The sequence below is a fragment of the Castanea sativa genome, chromosome 5 (genome assembly GCF_040712315.1).
Source record: "Castanea sativa cultivar Marrone di Chiusa Pesio chromosome 5, ASM4071231v1".
NCBI lineage: Eukaryota > Viridiplantae > Streptophyta > Magnoliopsida > Fagales > Fagaceae > Castanea > Castanea sativa.
Genome location: NC_134017.1, coordinates 68,601,005 through 68,620,280, shown reverse-complemented (window position 1 = coordinate 68,620,280; position 19,276 = coordinate 68,601,005). Strand labels below are relative to the sequence as shown.

Genomic DNA, 19,276 nt, shown 5'->3' with positions numbered 1-19,276 from the left:
AAGTACCTCTGAAACCTTAAAATTATCAAAAATACCCCCGAAACCTAAAAAAATGATAAAATACCTCTGAAACCTATAAAATGACTAAAATACTCCCGAAACCTGAAAAAATTACCAAATTACCACGTAACCTAAAAAATGACTGAAATACCTCTGAAACCCATAAAATTACCAAAATAGCCTCTAAACTTAAAAAATGACCAAAATACCCTGAAACCTAAAAAAATGACTAAAATACCCCCCCCCCAAAAACCTAAAAAATGACCAAAATACCCTCAAAACCTAAAAAAAATGACCGAAATACCCTTGAAACCTAAGTGTAATGACACAATTCAAGCCCGGACCCACAATCAGAAGGGAATGGGCCTAAAAAGCCTTTTTACAATAAAATTTGTAGAGAGTGGGCTTGGAATCTAGGTTCTAATGATGTTTAAATAACAAAGAATGATGGGTTTTGGTCACAATGGCACTGACAAGGAGTTGTTTATGTGAATACAAATGAAAACTGCTCCTCGGACATAATCCGAGGATAATTTATATCACTGCTTCTCAAGATAGATTACAATTGTGGATATTTAGGTTTACAATGTACTTTTTCTTTTCTTCTTCAAAAAATCTCCCTCCTCTAACGAAGGTCCCTTCTCTCTTTTATACTCCCTCCTTCTTCCCTGTTTCATCCTCCACCTCATGGTTTGGACCACTGGTTTAGATACTTGTCTCATCCACATTCCCTAAAGTCTCTAGAGATAGGGGCCAAGTTTCAAACCTGATGTTCAGGTCTCACTTCTCCATTTATGCGGCCAGAATATCAATTGCAGAGCATTCAATGCGGGGGCGGTGGTAACAGCTTTATCTTAGATATTCCACCGCCCTTCTTCTTATCCTCCACGTGTACCGTGTCTTCCCTAACCTATAGGAATTTCTAGAACATAGCTTGTGGATATCAAACAACCCTTCTCCTACCTCAGCTTCACTTAGCTGAGGACACAATCTTCTTCAGACATATTTATTCAGACATTATCACTTCTTTACCTAGTATTTTCTTATGAGTTAACATTCATACACCCTCAGACCATTTGATGTCCTCGAATTGGGCCTTTATCCCAAAAGATATTCTTGGGTCATCCTACATAAATTCTTGGGCCCAATGACCCTACACTAAGAATTACCAAAATTCACTCTAAACCCAAAAAATTACCAAAATACCCCCTTAAACCAATAAAATGACTGAAATGTCCCTAAAACCTAAAAAATTACCAAAATACCCTGAAACCTAAAAAATGATCGAAATACCTCAAGACCTAAAAAATGATTAAAATAACCCCAAAACTTAAAGCAATTATCAAAATACCCCAAAACCTAACAATTACCAAAATACACCCTAAACCTTAAAAATTACCAAAATACTCCCTAAACCTAAAAAATGACTGAAATAACTCCAAAACCTAAAAAATAACTAAAATACCCCTGAAACCAAAAAAAAATTACCAAAATACCATGAAACCTAAAAAATTATCGAAATACCCCCAAAACCTAAAAAATGACCAAAATAACCCCAAAACCTAAAAAAAATAGTCGATAAAAACCCCTGAAACCCAAATTATGACCAAAATACCCCTAAACATGTAAGATGACCAAAATACACCTGAAACATCTAAAATTACCGAAATAGAGGTTTAGGGTATTTTGGATGTTTCGAGGATATTTTTGACAAATTAAAGGTTCTAAGAGTCTTTTAGTCATTTTATAGGTTTTGAGGGAATTTCAACAATTTTTTAGGTTTCAAGGGAATTTCGGTAATTTTTTTGGTTTCGGGGTTATTTTGATCATCCTTTAGATTCTAAGGGTATTTAAGTCATTTTTTAGGTTACGGGGCCATTTCTGTCATCTCTTAGTTTTAGGGTTATTTCAATAATTTTTAGATTTTTTGGTTATTTCGGTAAATTTCTAGGGTTCAGAAGTATTTTGGTAATTTTTAGGTTTTGGGGTATTTTGGTAATTTTTTAGGTTTTTGGGGTATTTTGGTCATTTTTAGGTTTCGAGGGTAATTTGGTCATTTTTTGGGTATCAGGGGTATTTTGGTTTTTTTTTTTTAAGTTTCAGGGGTATTTTGGTCATTTTCTGGGTTTTAGGGGTATTTTGGTCATTTTCTGGGTTTTAGGGGTATTTTGGTCATTTTCTGGGTTTCGAGTGTATTTTGGTCATTTTTTGGTTTTTGGAGGTATTTTGGTCATTTTTTGAGTTTTGGAAGCATTTTGGTCATTTTTAGGTTTCGGGAGTATTTTGGTAATTTTTTGAGTTTTGGGGGTATTTTGGTCATTTTTTAGGTTTTATGGGTACTTTGGTCATTTTTTGAGTTTCGGGGTATTTTGGTTATTGTTTGGATTTCAGGGATATTTTGATCATTTTTGGAATTTTGGAAATATTTTTTGAGGCCCTCAACACTCGCAAGCACTACACAGGTGGGGTCAAGAAGAAAAGAGTATGGCTTTTCTTGCCAAATGGATAGAGCGTCCAAAGCAATCTCAGCATCTTGAAGCAACCCAGCAATCAACACAGGTATCTGATAATACCAAGCCTCCAGACATATCATGATTCATGATAGCTGATGCAGTAGATAATTTCAAAAAGTCCCAGAGCCCAGAAAAAGCTTGCCAGCTAAGTCCAGTCCATGTGTATTTGCACCTGTCACTCGCCAATATGTACACAAACTGCGCAATCACTATGATCCACCATGAAAAGCTCAACATCAATGCCGCACCCAACAATCCCCAGCCCAGTTTGTAAATCACAATCCAGCTCAATAGTAAATGCACAACTAGTGTAGCTGCAGAGATGTACGAGCTAGGTGCCACTATGCTTTGTGCTTGCAGAAACTTCTGTATGGGAAAATTAGCAGCATAGGCAAAGATTTGTGGGATAAGACCATAGACAAAGATTGCAGCCGCGGATGCAATAGAACTTGATTCACCTAAAGCAAGCAAGAGGGGCTTGGAGAAGATGTAGATGAACATAACTAAGACCCCAGTACACATGAGTAGGATCATTGATCGCTGGAGACATATTTCTAGCATTTCAAACTTGTGAGCACCATAAGCCTGTCCACATAGTGTTTCCACTGCGCTTCCCATTCCAAGCTAGCCAATCAACAGACTAGTCAGTGTCGATCACATATGACTTATTTTTCACTTTTATCAAAATTGTATTATCTTATAAGTGTAACAAAAATTTGTACATAATGAGATGAGATTATAGTGCTTTAGTGTTGAGGTACATATATACCATGAGGCCATAGGCGAATATTTGGATACCATTGTTACCAAGAGAGGCAGCAGCGAGCTCAAGATTGCCTAGATGACCACAAAAGATTTGTGTGGACAGGGAAGTAACACTGTTGAGTAAGTAAACCACTACCGCAAGTGCTGCTAGGCGAAAGAGAGTTTTCAGTTCAATCCATGTACCGGATTTTAGGCGGCTAAAGTTTGAAATCTCGGTGTTGGATAGGGTATCTTCTAGTTCAGAACTCACTGTCTCTGGTGTTGGTGGTTTTGATTGTAATATGGGTTCATGGAGCTCATTATCAATGGTGTCCATGCTCTTTCTCTCTCTCGCGCGTGCGCACACACACAATGAAATCTTGAGTTTGTGATAGCTAGTCAAGTTACCCTTTGTTTTTATACTGCTTGATATATAAGATACAAAGGGGTTTCTAAACGAAGAACATTGATGGCCTGTTTGGAAGTTTAGCGAGAGAGGAGAGTAGAAGTGAGTAGAGGAGAGGAGAGTAGTGGAGAGGAGAGTAGAAGAGAATGGTTATCATCCACCTTATTTGGATGTTTTTTAAATTAACATCTTGTTTGAATATTTTTAAAATTAAGTAAGGGGGAGATGAGTAATTAACTCTTCCTCTTGTTTAATTAGAATGGAAAGGAAAGAAAATGATTAAATATTTTTAAATAGACAAATTTACCCCTATTTGAAAATGAACTTGCAACATTGGCCTATTATTAATTTTGTTAATATAGTGAGGGTAAGTTGGGTAATTCATTTTGTCAATAATTTATGTACTCTACTCTTCTAAATCTCTCCAATTTTGGAGAATTAAAAATGAGAGGTTAGAAGTAGTTAAAACCCCTCCAAATTCCCCCCCTCCTTCCTTAAAAAATTTTCAAACAAAGTAATTTATTTACTCTCCCTCCCTTTACTCTACTCCCCCTCCTTTCTCTAACATCCAAACAGAGCATGAGTTTGTGAGAGCTAGTTATATGTATAACCAGTTTGCTTATGATTGTAAGTGCTTAAATTAGTATATATAGTAAGGGTTTTCTAGATGATGAGGGACATCCACTAGAACATGGATGACGGTTATGAGGCCATTTGAAAAGTTGAAAGTAGGGATGGAGCTTTGAACTACACCACAAAGGGGATTAAAAAAAAAAGAAAAACAAATACTAGAGTACAAACATGTAAAGGAAAAATAAAATAATTGGAAGGGTTAAGATATGCCTAATTAAGTAACAGATTTAAGAATTCAGACAACTTTTAAATATAAGACTGCAGGTTGATAAATCAAATCAATACCAAGGTACAATAAATGCCAAAGGCCTTGTAGCTAAATTGCACCTCCCCATGCACAAAGTGCTTTGGGGTCTAAGGGGGAAAGGGTTCGAACTGCGAGGTTAGCAGCATGTTGTATTTATTTCTCAAAAAAAATACCAAGGTACAATAAATAAATAAATAAAGAGCAATCGTTATGGAATGAAAATAATAAGTATATATATGACAAGTCAATATATAATTTTATAAGATATAAAAAAAAAAAAAAACAAAAAACAAAATGAGCTATTAAGCATTACGTAATGAATTACGTAACAAATCAACCTGATACTTTTAATTTAAATATATTTCTTTCCTCTTTAATTAGGACATCCTAAGATTTTTTTTAACAGGAAAATTCTTATGTTATAACCTTTTTGTTTTCAAAAACCCAATAAGATTTTTTGAAAAGATTATGTCACAACTAAAATATTAAAAAATAATAATATAAAAAAAAAGTTTGTGAGTTTTGTATAAAACTTTCGTTTTTGTAAGACATGAGAAATGATTAATAGGTAACTTTACATCTAATTTTGGAGAAGACTGATTCATGTGCAACATATAACTTATGACCATTTCTTATTTAAATATTCAAAACTAAAAGAATTATTTTACAATAAATGGAGTATAGTCAATTTAAAGGTCAATAATTGGAATTTTAGGTCCTAGAAGTCGGCAAAAATAGTCAAATACCACTATTTTTCTAAATTATTTGTGTTTTACCACTATTTGAGAAATATTTAGCAGTGTATTACTTTTTTGAAACTTGAGTTTGACATAGAACTTGAGTTTACGAAAATCGAGTTTCTTTAGAAAGTTTACTTGGAACTCGAGTTCCTTGTGATATATAACTTAATTGCCTGTATTTCAAACTCTTCCACTACCTTTTCCCACATGACCCTAACAAAAGAAAGAAAAAAGAGAAACCCACAACCACAATTGTTGTCTGTGTGAGACAACCACAATTGATGACTGTGTGAGTGCAATCACACAATTGTTGACTCGAGTTATGGAACTCGAGTTCCTTGTGATATATAACTTATTTCCCGTGTTTCAAACTCTTTCGCTTCCTTTTTCACTACCTTTTCCCACGTGACCCTAACAAAAGAAAGAAAAAAGAGAAACCCACCACCACAATTGTTGACTGTGTGAGGCAGCCACAATTGTTGACTGTGTGAGTGCTGTGGAAGCGGGAATTGTTCTTACATAGTGCTCGAGTGTCTTAAACTCGAGTAACACATTGCAACGGACTCAAGTTTCAAATGATCGAGTTTCGTGTGGCATCACTTCCCTGTCAAACTCGAGTTTCAAAAACTCGAATTTTAAAAAAGTGGTAGATTGATAAATATTTCTCAAACAGTAATAAAACACTAATAATTTCGAAAAATAGTGGTATTTGGCTATTTTTGCCCCTAGAAGTCATTAGTGAGTAGTCATAGCAACAATTCCTATAGAGAACAGAACAAGCGAATCCGAGTCAATTTTCCTTTAATAGGGCATATATCCTTTGTTAGGATAAGCTAAGGCATATTTGGTTGTTCTCGATAGGACAACATGTGAAACTTTTCGCACATCAAACACCAAATGCTAAAATTTTGGTGAGAGAGAGAGAGTGAGAAAAGAGGTTTCAAGTATTAACATTTTGCATATCAAACACCAAATAACATGCTCCAAAAAATGTTCTGAATGCCAAATATAATGTTTTTTTTTAGAACATACTACGTTTACAATGGTGTTCTACTCATAGAACGGCACTGTAGCATATTAAAATATTAAAAAAAATTATTCACTGGCTCTTAGAGTATTTCTTTCTCTCATGCATGTTGTTTGGCAATGCAATGCAGTTGCACATGCCTTAGCCCAGAGAGCTGGACTTTCTTTCCCTTTAGTTGTTTAGATGGAGTCTGTTCCATAGGACGTTTTGTCTTTTATTTTGTCTGATTTTCACATTCATGAATAATATGCAACAACTATCTCTCGGGAAAAAAGAAAAGAAAAGAAAAGAGAGAGAGATTACAACAACATTTTAGATCTTCCAATAATTAAACTAAATTATCTAGTTAAATCGAATCTATTGCAGAGTTTAACTACATGATTAACATAGTAATTTTAATTGATGACTTCAAAACATACAAAAGATTCTTTGTTAGAACTCAAAATCATTATTAAAGGTGGTGGAGTGGGTACTGTATGCAATTACTTAAGTTAAAAATGAAAACAAATTAATTAATTTTTTTTAGCAATAGTTTTTAAAACCTCATTTATTTTTAGAGTCTTTTGGCTGAATATTGCATAAAACTGAGTTTATTAGTGTTATAAGTACTGTTCAAAGTTATTTGGCAAATTGAGGAAAGAGAGTGAATTTCAGCAACAGCGTTGCCAAAATTGCAACAAAAAGTATGAGAGAGAAAAAGCATAGTGACATGATGGGAGCATTTGAATTTCAGTAATCTCATTACTGAAATTCTTGCTGCCCAACACTCCTGCCCAGAAGTGTGCCCGAAGTGCTATGCAAGGTGGAGTGCTCAAAGGAAACCAATTGTGGCAACCAAGCGGGTGTTTGGTAGCTAAGTTCTAACACATTTTAAACAATCTTACACACATTTCAACAAACTTTTTCACACACACGTATATCAAAAACACTCAAACAACATTACTCAAACTAACCAACCAAACAGGTCCCAAGTTGCTAAAATTGCAAGGGAGTGAGGAGAGAGAAAATATGAATTGTGGCAACCAAGTTGTTGAAAATGGAGGGGAAAAAAAAACCAATTGCAGCAACTAAGTTGCCGAAAATGGGAGGGAAAAAAAAAAGGAGAATTGTGGCAACCAAGTTGTCGAAAATGTGAGGGAAAAAAAAAAAAAAAACCAATTGTGGCAACCAAGTTGCCGAAAATGGAGGGAAAAAAAAAGAGAGTGAATTTTGAAAATTAATAGTAATTTAGGAAATGAAGTTGTCGAAAATTGAAGGAAAAAAAATTATAGCAATTGATTTGTGGCAATGTTGTTGCTGAAATGGGATCATTAGCAGCTCTCTAAATGATAGTTTGGTCATACTAAGCTACAAACTCTAGTGCAACATGCTCAATTGGGTTATCATAGTCAACATCACCGGTGTTCATTGGCTGATAAGGAGCATGTTGGTCCTCAGTGGTAACATGGGTATATGGAGGATGATAGTCAACACCACCAACATTGATTGGGGAACGAGCCACATCTTTAGAATAATGACTGGGTATGAGTAGCATATGGATCATGAAAGTGCCCGCCATGTGAAGAACTAAACGTGCACTCAGTCCTTCATTGGCATATCGAATGGGAAAAACATCTCGATGGCTTCTTATGGGCTCTACACCCACATATAACTCTACACTTACAAAACCATATTGGTAGCCTAACATATCGAATATTGCATTGACACCATTATCATCTTCTACCAAAACTTGCTAGTAATTCACAAGATGTGGATGACATTGAAAATGAAATTTATACCAAATAGTAAGTTTTGAATCTTCTCTGTTTATATGAAGCGTGGATGCTACTCTATTACATAGATCTTCAAATGTCACACCCCTGCTTAATGGAAGCATAGAAGGAGGTGGTCATTCGTAATAAACTTCATTTTTGCCATGTTTAATTATTCCACCGGAATGGATAAGAAAAATGAACAATTTTTCTGCCATTCACACTAAAATATAAAAGTAGTATTAATATATTAACACTACACAACCATTAAAATGCAATACAAGAAGGTAATCTATCAAAAATATTCAATGTTTAAATAGCTAGAGCTGAGAGAATTCTATTAAAGAGGATTCTATTAAAGAGGATTGGTTCACTGATAATTTATTATTGTCCATCAAAGTAGTTAAAATTATTTAGAAGGATCTGTTATGGTTACGTAAATTATTTTATGTAGCTCTTCATTTTGCTTCTTCTAAAACAAGATAGATTATATTTCTCATGCATTCATACGATAATAGATAAATATTTCTAATATCGTACAATTTTCATTATTATTATAACAAAGTAAGAATTTCTTTAAAGAAAATTTATGTCAATTTTGAAATATATTTTTGCTATATGTAATTTTAGGCAAGAATTGATGGACAAATAATTTAAAACATATCATACAAATCAGTTCATGTTGCAAAACACATAATACAAAAACAAGATTTTCATAAACAAATAATTTAATAAAAACAAGATTTTCATGCTTAGCTGTGCCCCTAAAACATATCAACATGAATATTATCAAAAAAAAAAAAGTAACTACTTAAGAGATGTAACTCACCTTGTAAGAGATAAAAGAACATATAGGTATTTGCAAGTGTTGTTCCTTATAGTTGTTTGTAGAATGTATGGCACGCATGAATTGAAAATGGTTGATAGAATTATTAGGGGAATAATAGTGGAGAAGAACGCTGATAGAATTTTTAGGGGAAAAAGAGTAGAAAATAAGAACCATGGAAACTAAAGTAACATTAGTGCTGTTTAAATTGGATGCAAATTTTGTGTAAGTTAAATTCTTAGATTTTAAACTGTATTACTAGATACGCAAATTGACCAAATACAACACAGACCAAGATGGGATAGAATCTCTGCCAAAATCTTAGTGTCTTTGTTTTTTTTTTTTTTACAATGTGCACATCAATCGTTTATAAATCTCTGCAAATAATCCTGCAAAGAATCTCTACAAAATTCTCATTTTTTTTTTTTTTGGATTTTACTAATGTGTGCCTTATGAGCACACAATAGTATACCATTTTTAGAAAAATTTTCTCAGGAATTGAAAAAAATTTGACAGCTTTTTCAATTCTCAATAAAAAATTTTCCTAACACGGATTTGTTAATATATGCCCTAAGGGCATACATTAACCTGACCCTTCTTTTTTACATTGTACACATCAATCATTTTTTCTTCCATAAATTTCTCTAATGCATGGACAAGAATCTGAATAAGAATCTATGTACTTTTCTTAAAACAAGAATCAATGTACTTGAATCTATATTATTTGTTTAATAGGACAAATGAAAGAACATGACATTGCCTAAATTACTACTTCGGTCAAAAAACTTTTGTATGTGATATCAGTAGCTTATGTTTTATTAAAAATGAACAAAGAATATATTCTAGGTACTTTGGAGAGGAAGAAAGGAAAAGATGAAGTGATATGAGTGACTCGTCCAATTTTTTTTTTTATTCCGACAATTATCTATCTTTCTCTCTCCTCCAATTTTTGGCAACATCATTGCCATAATTTTTTTTTCCCACGTATCAATTGGAACAATTATTTTTCCTTCCATTTCGGCAACAATATTGCCACAAATCAATTGCTACAATTTTTTTTTTCCTTCAATTTTCGGCAACTTCATTTCCTAGATTACTATTAATCTTCAAAATTTACTCTTTTCTTTTGTCTCCATTTTCGGCAACTTGGTTGCCACAATTCTCTTCTTTTTTTTTTTCTTTTTTCTTTTTTCCTCCCATTTTCAGCAACTTGGTTGCCACAATTGGTTTTCTCTTCTTCTTTTTTTTCCTCCATTTTCGGCAACTTGGTTGCCACAATTGGTTTTTTTTTTCCCCCCTCCATTTTCAGCAATTTGGTTGCCACAATTCTCTTTTCTTTTTCTTTTTTCTTTCTTTCTTTTTTCCCCCCATTTTCGGCAACTTGGTTGCCATAATTCTTATTTCTCTCTCCTCACTCCCCTAGAATTTCGACAACTTGGTTGCCACAATTGGTTTCTTTTCTGGTCGCCACAATTCTTGTTTTCTCTCTCCTCACTCCCCTAGAATTTCGACAACTTGGTTGCCACAATTGGTTTCCTTTCTACCACTCCTCTTTCGAGCACTTCACCTGGCAGCTGGGCAGCAAATTTGGGCAGCAAGAATTTCAACAATGAGATTATCGAAATTCAAATCCTCCCATCACATCACTTGATTTTTCTCTCTCATACTTTTTGTTAGAATTTCGGCAACACCATTGCCGAAATTCACTCTCTTTCTTCATTTTTCCAAGTAACTTTGAACCGCCTATAACTCCAATAAACTCCATTTTCTGCAATATTCAACCAAAAGATTCTTGTTTTTGTTGTATGTCAATAAATTAATAATAGATCCACTTGAAAGTGATATTCTTTAATCAAAATTTATCATTTTAATAAGTTGTGAGAAAATAAATAAGATTATCTCTAACATTGCACTAGTTTTAAGCTTTTAAATGAAATTACCTTTCTAAACTCTAGATCTTGTGCATGTGAGAGGGAACAAAGTCCACCAGAGGGACCTCAATTGTGTTAAAAATTTCCTGACATGTTATTGTTAAGCTGTACAAAGTGTCAGACTATACAGAAATTTACATTTTAAAATTATTCCAACGCATGTTGACGTAGTATCTGACATTTGGTGTATGTATAAAAAATTATAAATTTGGTGTATGTATAAAAATTAGAAAATGCTTAAGTTAGTATCAATTTTAAGTACATAGCAAAAAATGAAAAAAGAGTAGTGCTATCAATTTTAGTGTTGGGTGATACAAACACTTTTGTTGACTATTATATAAAGAGAATGAAAAATTCTTTTGTTTGGTTAAAGAGAAAAATGTAAAGATAGAAAATGTAATTTATATAAATTGACTATTATACCCTTATTATATAATAGGTAAGAAATAGATTTATTTGCACTCATTAAATAATATAGAATTTACCACATCATACATATAAATTTTTATTATTATTTTTATTATTATAATGTAAAAATTATTTTTATTATTATTAACTTTACCACATCACACATTAAATAATATAAAATTTAGATTTTGTTGACCACGTTTTTGCACTAGGCAAGCTTTCAATGTGGCCAGAAACTTACAACGTGAAGAAATTTACACTCATTTTTGTTGACCATTCAACGTGAGAAGAGGCAAGTCATCAGGTATTGAAGGGAGGTGAGAGGGTATTGGTATAAAATGCATACTTTTCCCTCCTCATTTTCCTTCCAATTTGAAATAATTAAAAAGTGAATTTAAAAGGAAAAACTTTATCCCCTGTTTTTCGTCTCTCCTATTTTCTTTCCTCAACCAAATAATAGAAAACATTTTTTATCCTATTTTTCATTCTTCATGTTTTCATCCCAACTAAAAACACCCTTACAGTAAGAAAGATATCCAAATAGCCAATAATCAATAGCCTTATAGTCAAGCATGCTGGGATGATCTAATCAGTGACGCTGGAACATTTCTGGCTTAGAAATTGGAATAAGAATAATGAACATTTACTTTGATGCCTAACAATTTGATTTACTTTTATGCCTAACAATTTGATTTGAATTTTAGGTGCACCATCTTACATAACTTTTATTATACACCAATTACAATTTGTCACGTTAATAACTTTGAAGAATATTGTGAAATTTATTGTATTATATGATATATTGTTCTCCCTAACCCATTCCTTAATAGCTGCAGTTCTTTCACGACCATAACTTTTTTGCCATAACTTTTGTCACATCTCTTATATGATTAAATGTGAATAATTGTCTATCACTTTCATATTATCCCACCACTAGTTTTTCATCACTCAAAACCGCATCAGAGTCGTGACAACAATTGTGATACAAGAGTTGTGTCCAGACTTTCTGTGATGTGATGGTTGTACAGAAGCCCAAGCTTGGCCATTCAATACAATCTCTACACAAACTTTTTCGCTCTTTTGAATATTAATTTCATCATAAAGAAGATACAGGTTAAGCGCTCAAGCATTTCAGGTTCAAGTAACTCTAGAAGATAACAAAACATTTGAAATGTTAAAGAGATACAGAATAGCATTATTAAAAGCACTGGCAAGAAAGGCATTGGTCATTAGGTGGACACTAGATTAGAAAAAAAGTACTTACTCCCAAAAAAAAAAAAATAAAAAAAAAATAAAGGTACTTACAAGTTACAATAGAGCTTTTTCCTACTAAAACCTAAATTTACATGGCAATCTCAATATAGGTAATTACAATATCACTTTCCTCATTTTCCTAATTTCCTTTACAAAAATTTTATTACACCAGCAAACAAGAATCAAGAATCAATAGGATCAGAAACACAATCCTAAATTACCTAAAACCAAGATTCTCTGCCCAATAAACAATTGACTTCAATTGACAGGGCTCAGATCAGATTAAGAGAAACCTTCTTGGAAATAACTTCATCTAGTTATCCTTTTCTCTTTGAAGACTCTGACAAGGTGCAATGTGCAAGAAAAAGCTTCTTAAGATTACAATAGCATTAGAGGGACCATTAAGGAAGCAATGAGCATAACAGGCATGACATCGTCATTATAAATTCCTGCAAAGCAAGTTTGCATGAAGTCAAGGAGGGTTAGTGACCAAAAAGAGAATTGATTGTGTTCCACAATTTAAAGCAACAAAGTATATTTAGCTTTGGATGCAAAAAGTTTTGTTTTCAACTAAGAAGAGTTTCATCCAAGTTTTTTGCTAAATAAGTTGTGTGTTTGTAAGGATAGAGAAAGTGGGTGACAGGAATTCTTTCTCTATCTTGGTTAGCTCCCCTCTAAGGGAAAATGGTGCCCATCAAACTTAGGAATAAGACAATTTCACAACTCTTTCCTTTCCATTCTTCTACATGTTCTTTTCATGAAGTAGACGGGAATTGATACTTTCATAACCCACTTGATAGAACCAAATTGGCATACATGCCTGACTATTTTGTATGACAACTACCTCAATTAAGACAGCTCCCATTCTTGAAGATATACAATTAATGGCGTCTGGCCTCCACTCACATGATGGTGGACCCCATCCATGGTTCCCATGCAAGTGACAGGCAGACTCCGCCAGCTATACCTATCAATTTCTTCCATCCTTGTAAGCTAAAAAACCATGAACCTAGGCATCTATTCCAGGTTAGTCACATTTTAGGATTGCACAAATCTAACTCACATTGAGAGCTACACCACACCACACCTTCACACAACACCCCCCCCCCCCCCCCCCCCCCAAAAAAAAAAAAAAACACATTCAGAAGGGGTACTTACCACTTTGGGCAGATGTGGCTGCTGGAAGTGCAGGAATTTTAATAGCTGAAATTCCAATAAGTCAGTTTGATAAATATAACAGAAACAAAATAAGCCTTTAGCAAAAAGCAATTTAATTTTCAGAAGGAACAAGTAACATATTTACAAGACTTGGTACTACATATTAATGAATAAAATCTAATAAGCCAGGACATACTTTTATTGCATGAAGAAGCTTGCACTTGAGATGTAGTGGGCCATGGAGCTGCAATGTTATCATTTAGATCACAAAGGAAGCTTATTCCTGAAGTCGGGTCTAATGTTGCATCAGAAGGCAAGCTAGGCAAAAGACATCCAGCCTCTGCTTCGGCAAAAAGGAGAAAGAAATGCAAGCTAATTACATGAATGAAATCAGAAAATAATAACATTTAATCAATTCAGTCACACAAATCTAGATTAGAAACTAAAAGGTTCTATTTGCAAACCTTTTGTAGAAAAAAGGAAATAAGCTAGAAGGAAATGAATAATTTCTGCACCATACTAAATGATTTTTTGCCTTTAGTTTATTATTCCACAATGCATATGAATTATGCACATTACCTTGAGTTCCAACTGAGACATTGAATTGTTGTTCCATAGCATTTCAAGATGGAAAAATAACAAAAGAATCATTTATTAGAATCAGCTTAAAGTCAATGTGACAGAGAACATATTTAGTTTAATTATGAAAAGGGAACCCAGAAAAAACATGAACCTTGAAGGGAGAAATCCTTGAGGCTTATATGACAGAGGCTATATACATCTTTTGTAATATTTGACTTCCTTAACTTTGTTCCCAATGATGCAGCACAATCCAAAGCTTGCAAGTTGGTTATAAAACTCTGCTTTTGCAAGTGGGAGACATAGCTTCCCATGGCACTACAGCATGCCGTCTGGTTACTTATCCCATGCCCACAGCCCGTTGCAACATGCTTCATGTCAGGGAAATTCAGGGGGCAAACTGATGCACAAATCACAAGAGAAGAAATATGAGATTGATGAGGCCACCTGAAGGGATTGGCATACAAATCAAAAATCAAACATGTATAAGAAACAGAGCAAACAAGAATTACCACCCAAAAAAATGTGGAATTAATAAATTTCCGTGATAAAAGGATTGAGGAAGTCACAAGGACAGATAGAAGAGACCATCTAGGAGCTATCAATGTTGCCTATAAGTTTACAGTCCAGTACATGAATAAGGAAATGAACCCAAAGTTAGATTTTGCACTAACAAAAGAATCTTCTAAAGAAATGGATGCATAGTGACTTTCAAAAGTATGTTGTACTCCAGGTACTCCCACATGTAATCATATGCTTCTAACACAAGTACTCAATTCTTTTGGGGAAACTTTTAAGTGTCAGAAGGTGTCTTAGACAAAAACCTAGACAAATAATCTGGAGAGGTTATTCTACATCCATGTTTTACCCCAAACTCACCTTTATTAACATTGCAATTTGATAGTACTCTGAGAACATGCTTCGCAAGAGGAGGATCAAGTTTACTTGCCAGCCATCTGTGGACAATACTTCTACAATCATTTATAGTAGTTGAGTGCTCAGGTAAAACATGGGGCCCATCAATGCTCAATAGCTCAGAAGATTTCAATGCAATCCTCGTAGCAGCTTCTAATATTGCACCCTGACAAATTTGGTTACAGCATTCTTTCACAGAATCAATCTCAGCACAAGCTGCCAGAAGCTTAGAAGTATCTACAGTGTTCTCAAACTCATTAACATCAATGACCGGGCAGGAGCTTTGAGTGAGATTTGAGGCATGAGTTGAACATATCTGTGTTACATCAAAATTAGCACCGTGACCAACCAAAATCTGCTCAATGTCTGAGAGGCAAAATTTGGCAAGGGTCCCATTTAAAGCAAGGACATTGGTTTCTTTACTCGATTGACCAATGATAATTGCAAGAGTGGCTTCCAACTGCGGACAACAAATGACATTAGCCAGGAAAGGTGCAAAAGCAGACCAGCAATCTATTGATGTTATACTCAGCAAGCTTTCAGCAGCAGTGAAGTTTAACATACAGAGTCCTGCATTAGAAGAGAGAGAGAGAGAGAAAGATCACAAAGCACAACATGTGATCAAACTTCTTAATCCATATAACTTTAAGAATGCAATATAAATAAAGATTTTACTATAATTTTTAGGAAGTATATTTAAATAGACCTGATAATTTTGGAGTGGTTGTATTTGTGAAGGGTATCAATGGTGAAGGTGCAAGCATAGGAATAAACGGCTGAGGAGACCCACTAGGAGAGATCTCAGGCAAAAAAGCATCCCTTCTTTTATCCATCAAAACAGGACCCGTAAGATGATCTAACTGGCTGCAGCAAGATTCATGAAAACCTGTACCAAAAGCATAAGGAAAATGAGGATATCAGAAAAACTTTCATTTATGTTTTACACAATAAACGTTTTAACTTTTAAAGCTTAGAAATACTATAGGAATGTATGCAAAGAGATGTCAGAAAATATACTTGAGAAAAGGTGTTATGTAAACTAACATATCAGTGGAATACTAGAATCTTTTTTTTGATAGTTAATCAGGAAATTTTCTTAAAAGATAGAAAAAATAGTAATACAAGAAGTTCATGATGATGAACGGCAAGCAGAAAAAGGAACAAATAGCACAACAAACAGAGAGAAATCAGGAAACTAAGCTAAGGGAGGACAAAAACTCAGAGAGAGAAGAGCGATCGGTGAAACCCCAATACTGAGACCACTCAAAAAGACTACGATGGCATAAAAGCTTTAACTCATCCAACATATTCCCTTTGTCCTCAAAGGATCGACGATTTCGTTCCAACCACATAATCCACATTAAGCACCGAGGAACCAAGTTCCAAATGTCAAAATTGTGCTTCCCAATCCACTGATGCCAGCAAGATAATAAACCCGCCATCGAACCTGGCATCACCCAAAGAATACCAAAGGCCTGAAGCATCGAAGACCAAAGGGAGTGGGTAACAGGACAATGAAGAAGAAGGTGATTAACTGACTCCCCATCACAGCAACACATACAACACATATTAGCCAAAGGGCGGCCCTTTAGCATTAGATTATCTAAAGTAAGGATCCGACCATGAGCGGCAATCCACAGAAAGAACGCCACGCGCTTAGGAATCTTTGGTTTCCAAACACCCTTCCAAGGAAACAAAGAATTTGAGGCACCTCGAATCACATGGTAGTAAGACCGAGTGTCAAATTTACCATCCCCTTTTAGCCACCAGTGACGAGTATCTCTCCTACTACCCTGAAGAATACTAGAATCTTTTGAGAATGGATAACATCTTGCTAATTCAAAGAAATTAAAATGTAACAATTGAAGCGTCCATTAACCAATTCAGGTTTTTTTTTTTTTTTTTAAAAAGGAATGGGAAGCTTATTTATTTATATAGGTAATGGAAATGGGAAGCTTAAATTTAAAATCACAAGCATACCTCATAAAAATCTGTAGAGGCAATTCTGTAATTCTATAGAAAAAAACTACAAGAAAACTAACCAAAAATGAAACAGTAACTACAAGCAAAACCACCTAGAAAAAGGAAATAGTGATAGAATGTAAGCTTTAACTGTCGTGATGTAAGGAAGCGCTAATGCACTACCATACCCCAAAAGGACTAGTCAAGCTGTAATTAAGGGTCCTTACAACCTAAAAAGGACTAGTCAAGTAACAATTACGATTCCTCATAGTCGCTTAGATCTACTTAGAAAACATCTGCTGTGGAACTCAGCTCATGCACGTGCAAGTGTGCAACACACACTCTTCTAATCCAATCCAATATCCAATCTATTTGGAGAATCGCACTAACCTTTAACACAAAATTTGACAAGAGAAGCTGAGTCATTAATTGGAGGCTCTACCTTCTATCAAACAAAACAAATAGCAGTGATATACTGAGTTGGTTATTCATCAGCCACTACTTTAGTTGGTTCTAACTTCTAAGTAGAGTACTAAGACAGGAATTTCCAACAGACATGGTTAACTTCTCCCTTGTTGATAATGTATGTTGGAAACCAATTCTCCAGAAATTGGTACTAAGTACAGAGTCTTTAGACTCACCCAAGAAGATGCTGTTTTTCTTAGCACCAGTTCCATGAAAAGCAAGCTTGCCCCATAATTCAATCTATGCAAAGTGATTACAAGTACTAATTGTGCAACAATGGTAGCCCGGGTGCTATCATAGAAACAAGTTATTAACATTTAACGCAACTCTGTACCTAAACTAATGACACCAATCAATTCCAAAATACTAACACTAGCCTCAATCTGGAATAGTGGGACATCAGTCTGAACCTTATGAAAAACAGATTACTTAATAGCAAACATCAAGTAAACTCAGAGTGTCAAAAATACAAGAGTATATTTTGTCAAAAAAAAAAGAAAAAAGAATACAAGAGTATATATGCATAGCCAATTGGTTGCCAGTGCACCATATTCTCAAAAGTTGAAAAATGAAACTTCAAGAGCTCCACCCAAAAAATAAAAGAGGGAACTTTGAAGTTAGAACACCATATTTTTATACCAATAATGAAATTCCACAAAACCCATTACATGAATCCCCAAAATACAGCAAACAAAAATACACTAAACCCACCTACATTTCCTCCAAAATAGAGCAATTCATAAATGACCCAACTAAAAAAATACTCGCAGATCATGTAAAATAGCCAAAACCCAGTTCAGGAATTAACAAGTAAATATGCTTGCATACTCACAGAGAGCTAATAGGAACACTTCCAAAAGAATGATATTGAGACTGAGCTTGAAAAAAACCCTCCCTTTCATGCCTGACACTTGTATCAAACACAGTAGAGCCCCGAAAAAAAAAATATATGAAAAAAAGAAAGAAAGAAAGAAAGAAAGCAAAAGAGAAAGAGTGGTTAACAAGAATCAGGCTGGGAATTGAAGAAGTTGTTGGCTGGTATGTGAGTAATAATAATAATCAAAGGAAAAGAGAAAGAGACAATGGTATTTAGAAGCCATGAATGAGCTTCAAAGTGTGTGGGGACAAGAAAGCAGTATAGAGAGTAATAGCTAGCTGTCCTCACTCACACTTATAGTCACTCTCTTTGAACGAGTGAGAGACACAGAGAGAGAGAGAGGTAGAGCCCACCATGAGCAAGAAACTCAGAGACAAACACCAACCAGTGCATTAATAACGCCATCAATTGCCTTTTCCCACTTTTGTATTGTATGTATGAGTAGTATGAGTATGAGTGCTAAAGTGCTGTGTCATTCACACGCCACACACACATTGTAGAGCTCTCATGCGTGTAAGGGGGACACGTGGCCTCTGCCCAATTGCTTGTTCTTCATCACTGCGGATTTGGAACTTTTTTTTTTTTTTTTTTTTTTCTGGTGCTGGTTAGTGGTTGTTTTTTTTAGGCCTGCAAAATAAGCAATGATGATAAAATCGGGACCAAGTTTTCTTATAGAATGATTTAATTGTGATTTCCTTTGTCCATTCCAATTAATTCAGTCGGTGAAGTTTTCCGTCGTATAATATATTAAATGCTAATAATTATTATTTTAGTCGATTTATTATATATATAAATAACAATAAAAAACATTCTTCTTTGATATATGATGGTTTGTAATGG

The 19,276-nt window shown here is 34.4% G+C and overlaps 1 protein-coding gene and 1 pseudogene across 2 annotated transcripts; both read right to left on the bottom strand.

Annotated features, from left to right (window-relative positions):
* The window catches only part of LOC142636846 (protein DETOXIFICATION 40-like), a 29,664-nt pseudogene extending 26,070 nt beyond the window's left edge, over positions 1 to 3,594 (bottom strand).
* Positions 3,595 to 12,417: 8,823 nt separating this feature from the next.
* On the bottom strand, positions 12,418 to 18,620 carry LOC142633366 (putative GPI-anchored protein At1g61900). Of its 2 annotated transcripts, XM_075807590.1 has the most exons (8): positions 18,392 to 18,620; positions 15,839 to 16,018; positions 15,097 to 15,702; positions 14,372 to 14,617; positions 14,218 to 14,229; positions 13,835 to 13,978; positions 13,639 to 13,683; positions 12,418 to 12,929 (listed from the first exon to the last, which is right to left on the bottom strand). In XM_075807590.1, exons 1-8 carry the CDS (start codon positions 18,459 to 18,461, stop codon positions 12,859 to 12,861), a joined length of 1,374 nt encoding a protein of 457 aa, XP_075663705.1. In that variant the 5' UTR covers positions 18,462 to 18,620; the 3' UTR covers positions 12,418 to 12,858. The 2 variants fall into 2 exon arrangements, with proteins under 2 accessions (XP_075663705.1, XP_075663706.1); XM_075807591.1 differs by lacking the exon at positions 14,218 to 14,229.
* Between the last annotated feature and the right edge of the window lie 656 nt (positions 18,621 to 19,276).

What these genes read in the sequence shown, in the direction of transcription:
- LOC142633366 (XM_075807590.1), bottom strand. Translation starts at nt 18,461, where the DNA reads ATGAAAGGGAGGGTTTTTTTCAAGCTCAGTCTCAATATCATTCTTTTG. An exon ending in AGTGTTCCTATTAGCTCTCT is followed by an intron (nt 16,019 to 18,391) that starts GTGAGTATGCAA and finishes CTTTTGGTACAG; the next exon opens with GTTTTCATGAATCTTGCTGC. An exon ending in AGCTTCTTCATGCAATAAAA is followed by an intron (nt 13,684 to 13,834) that starts GTATGTCCTGGC and finishes TTGGAATTTCAG; the next exon opens with CTATTAAAATTCCTGCACTT.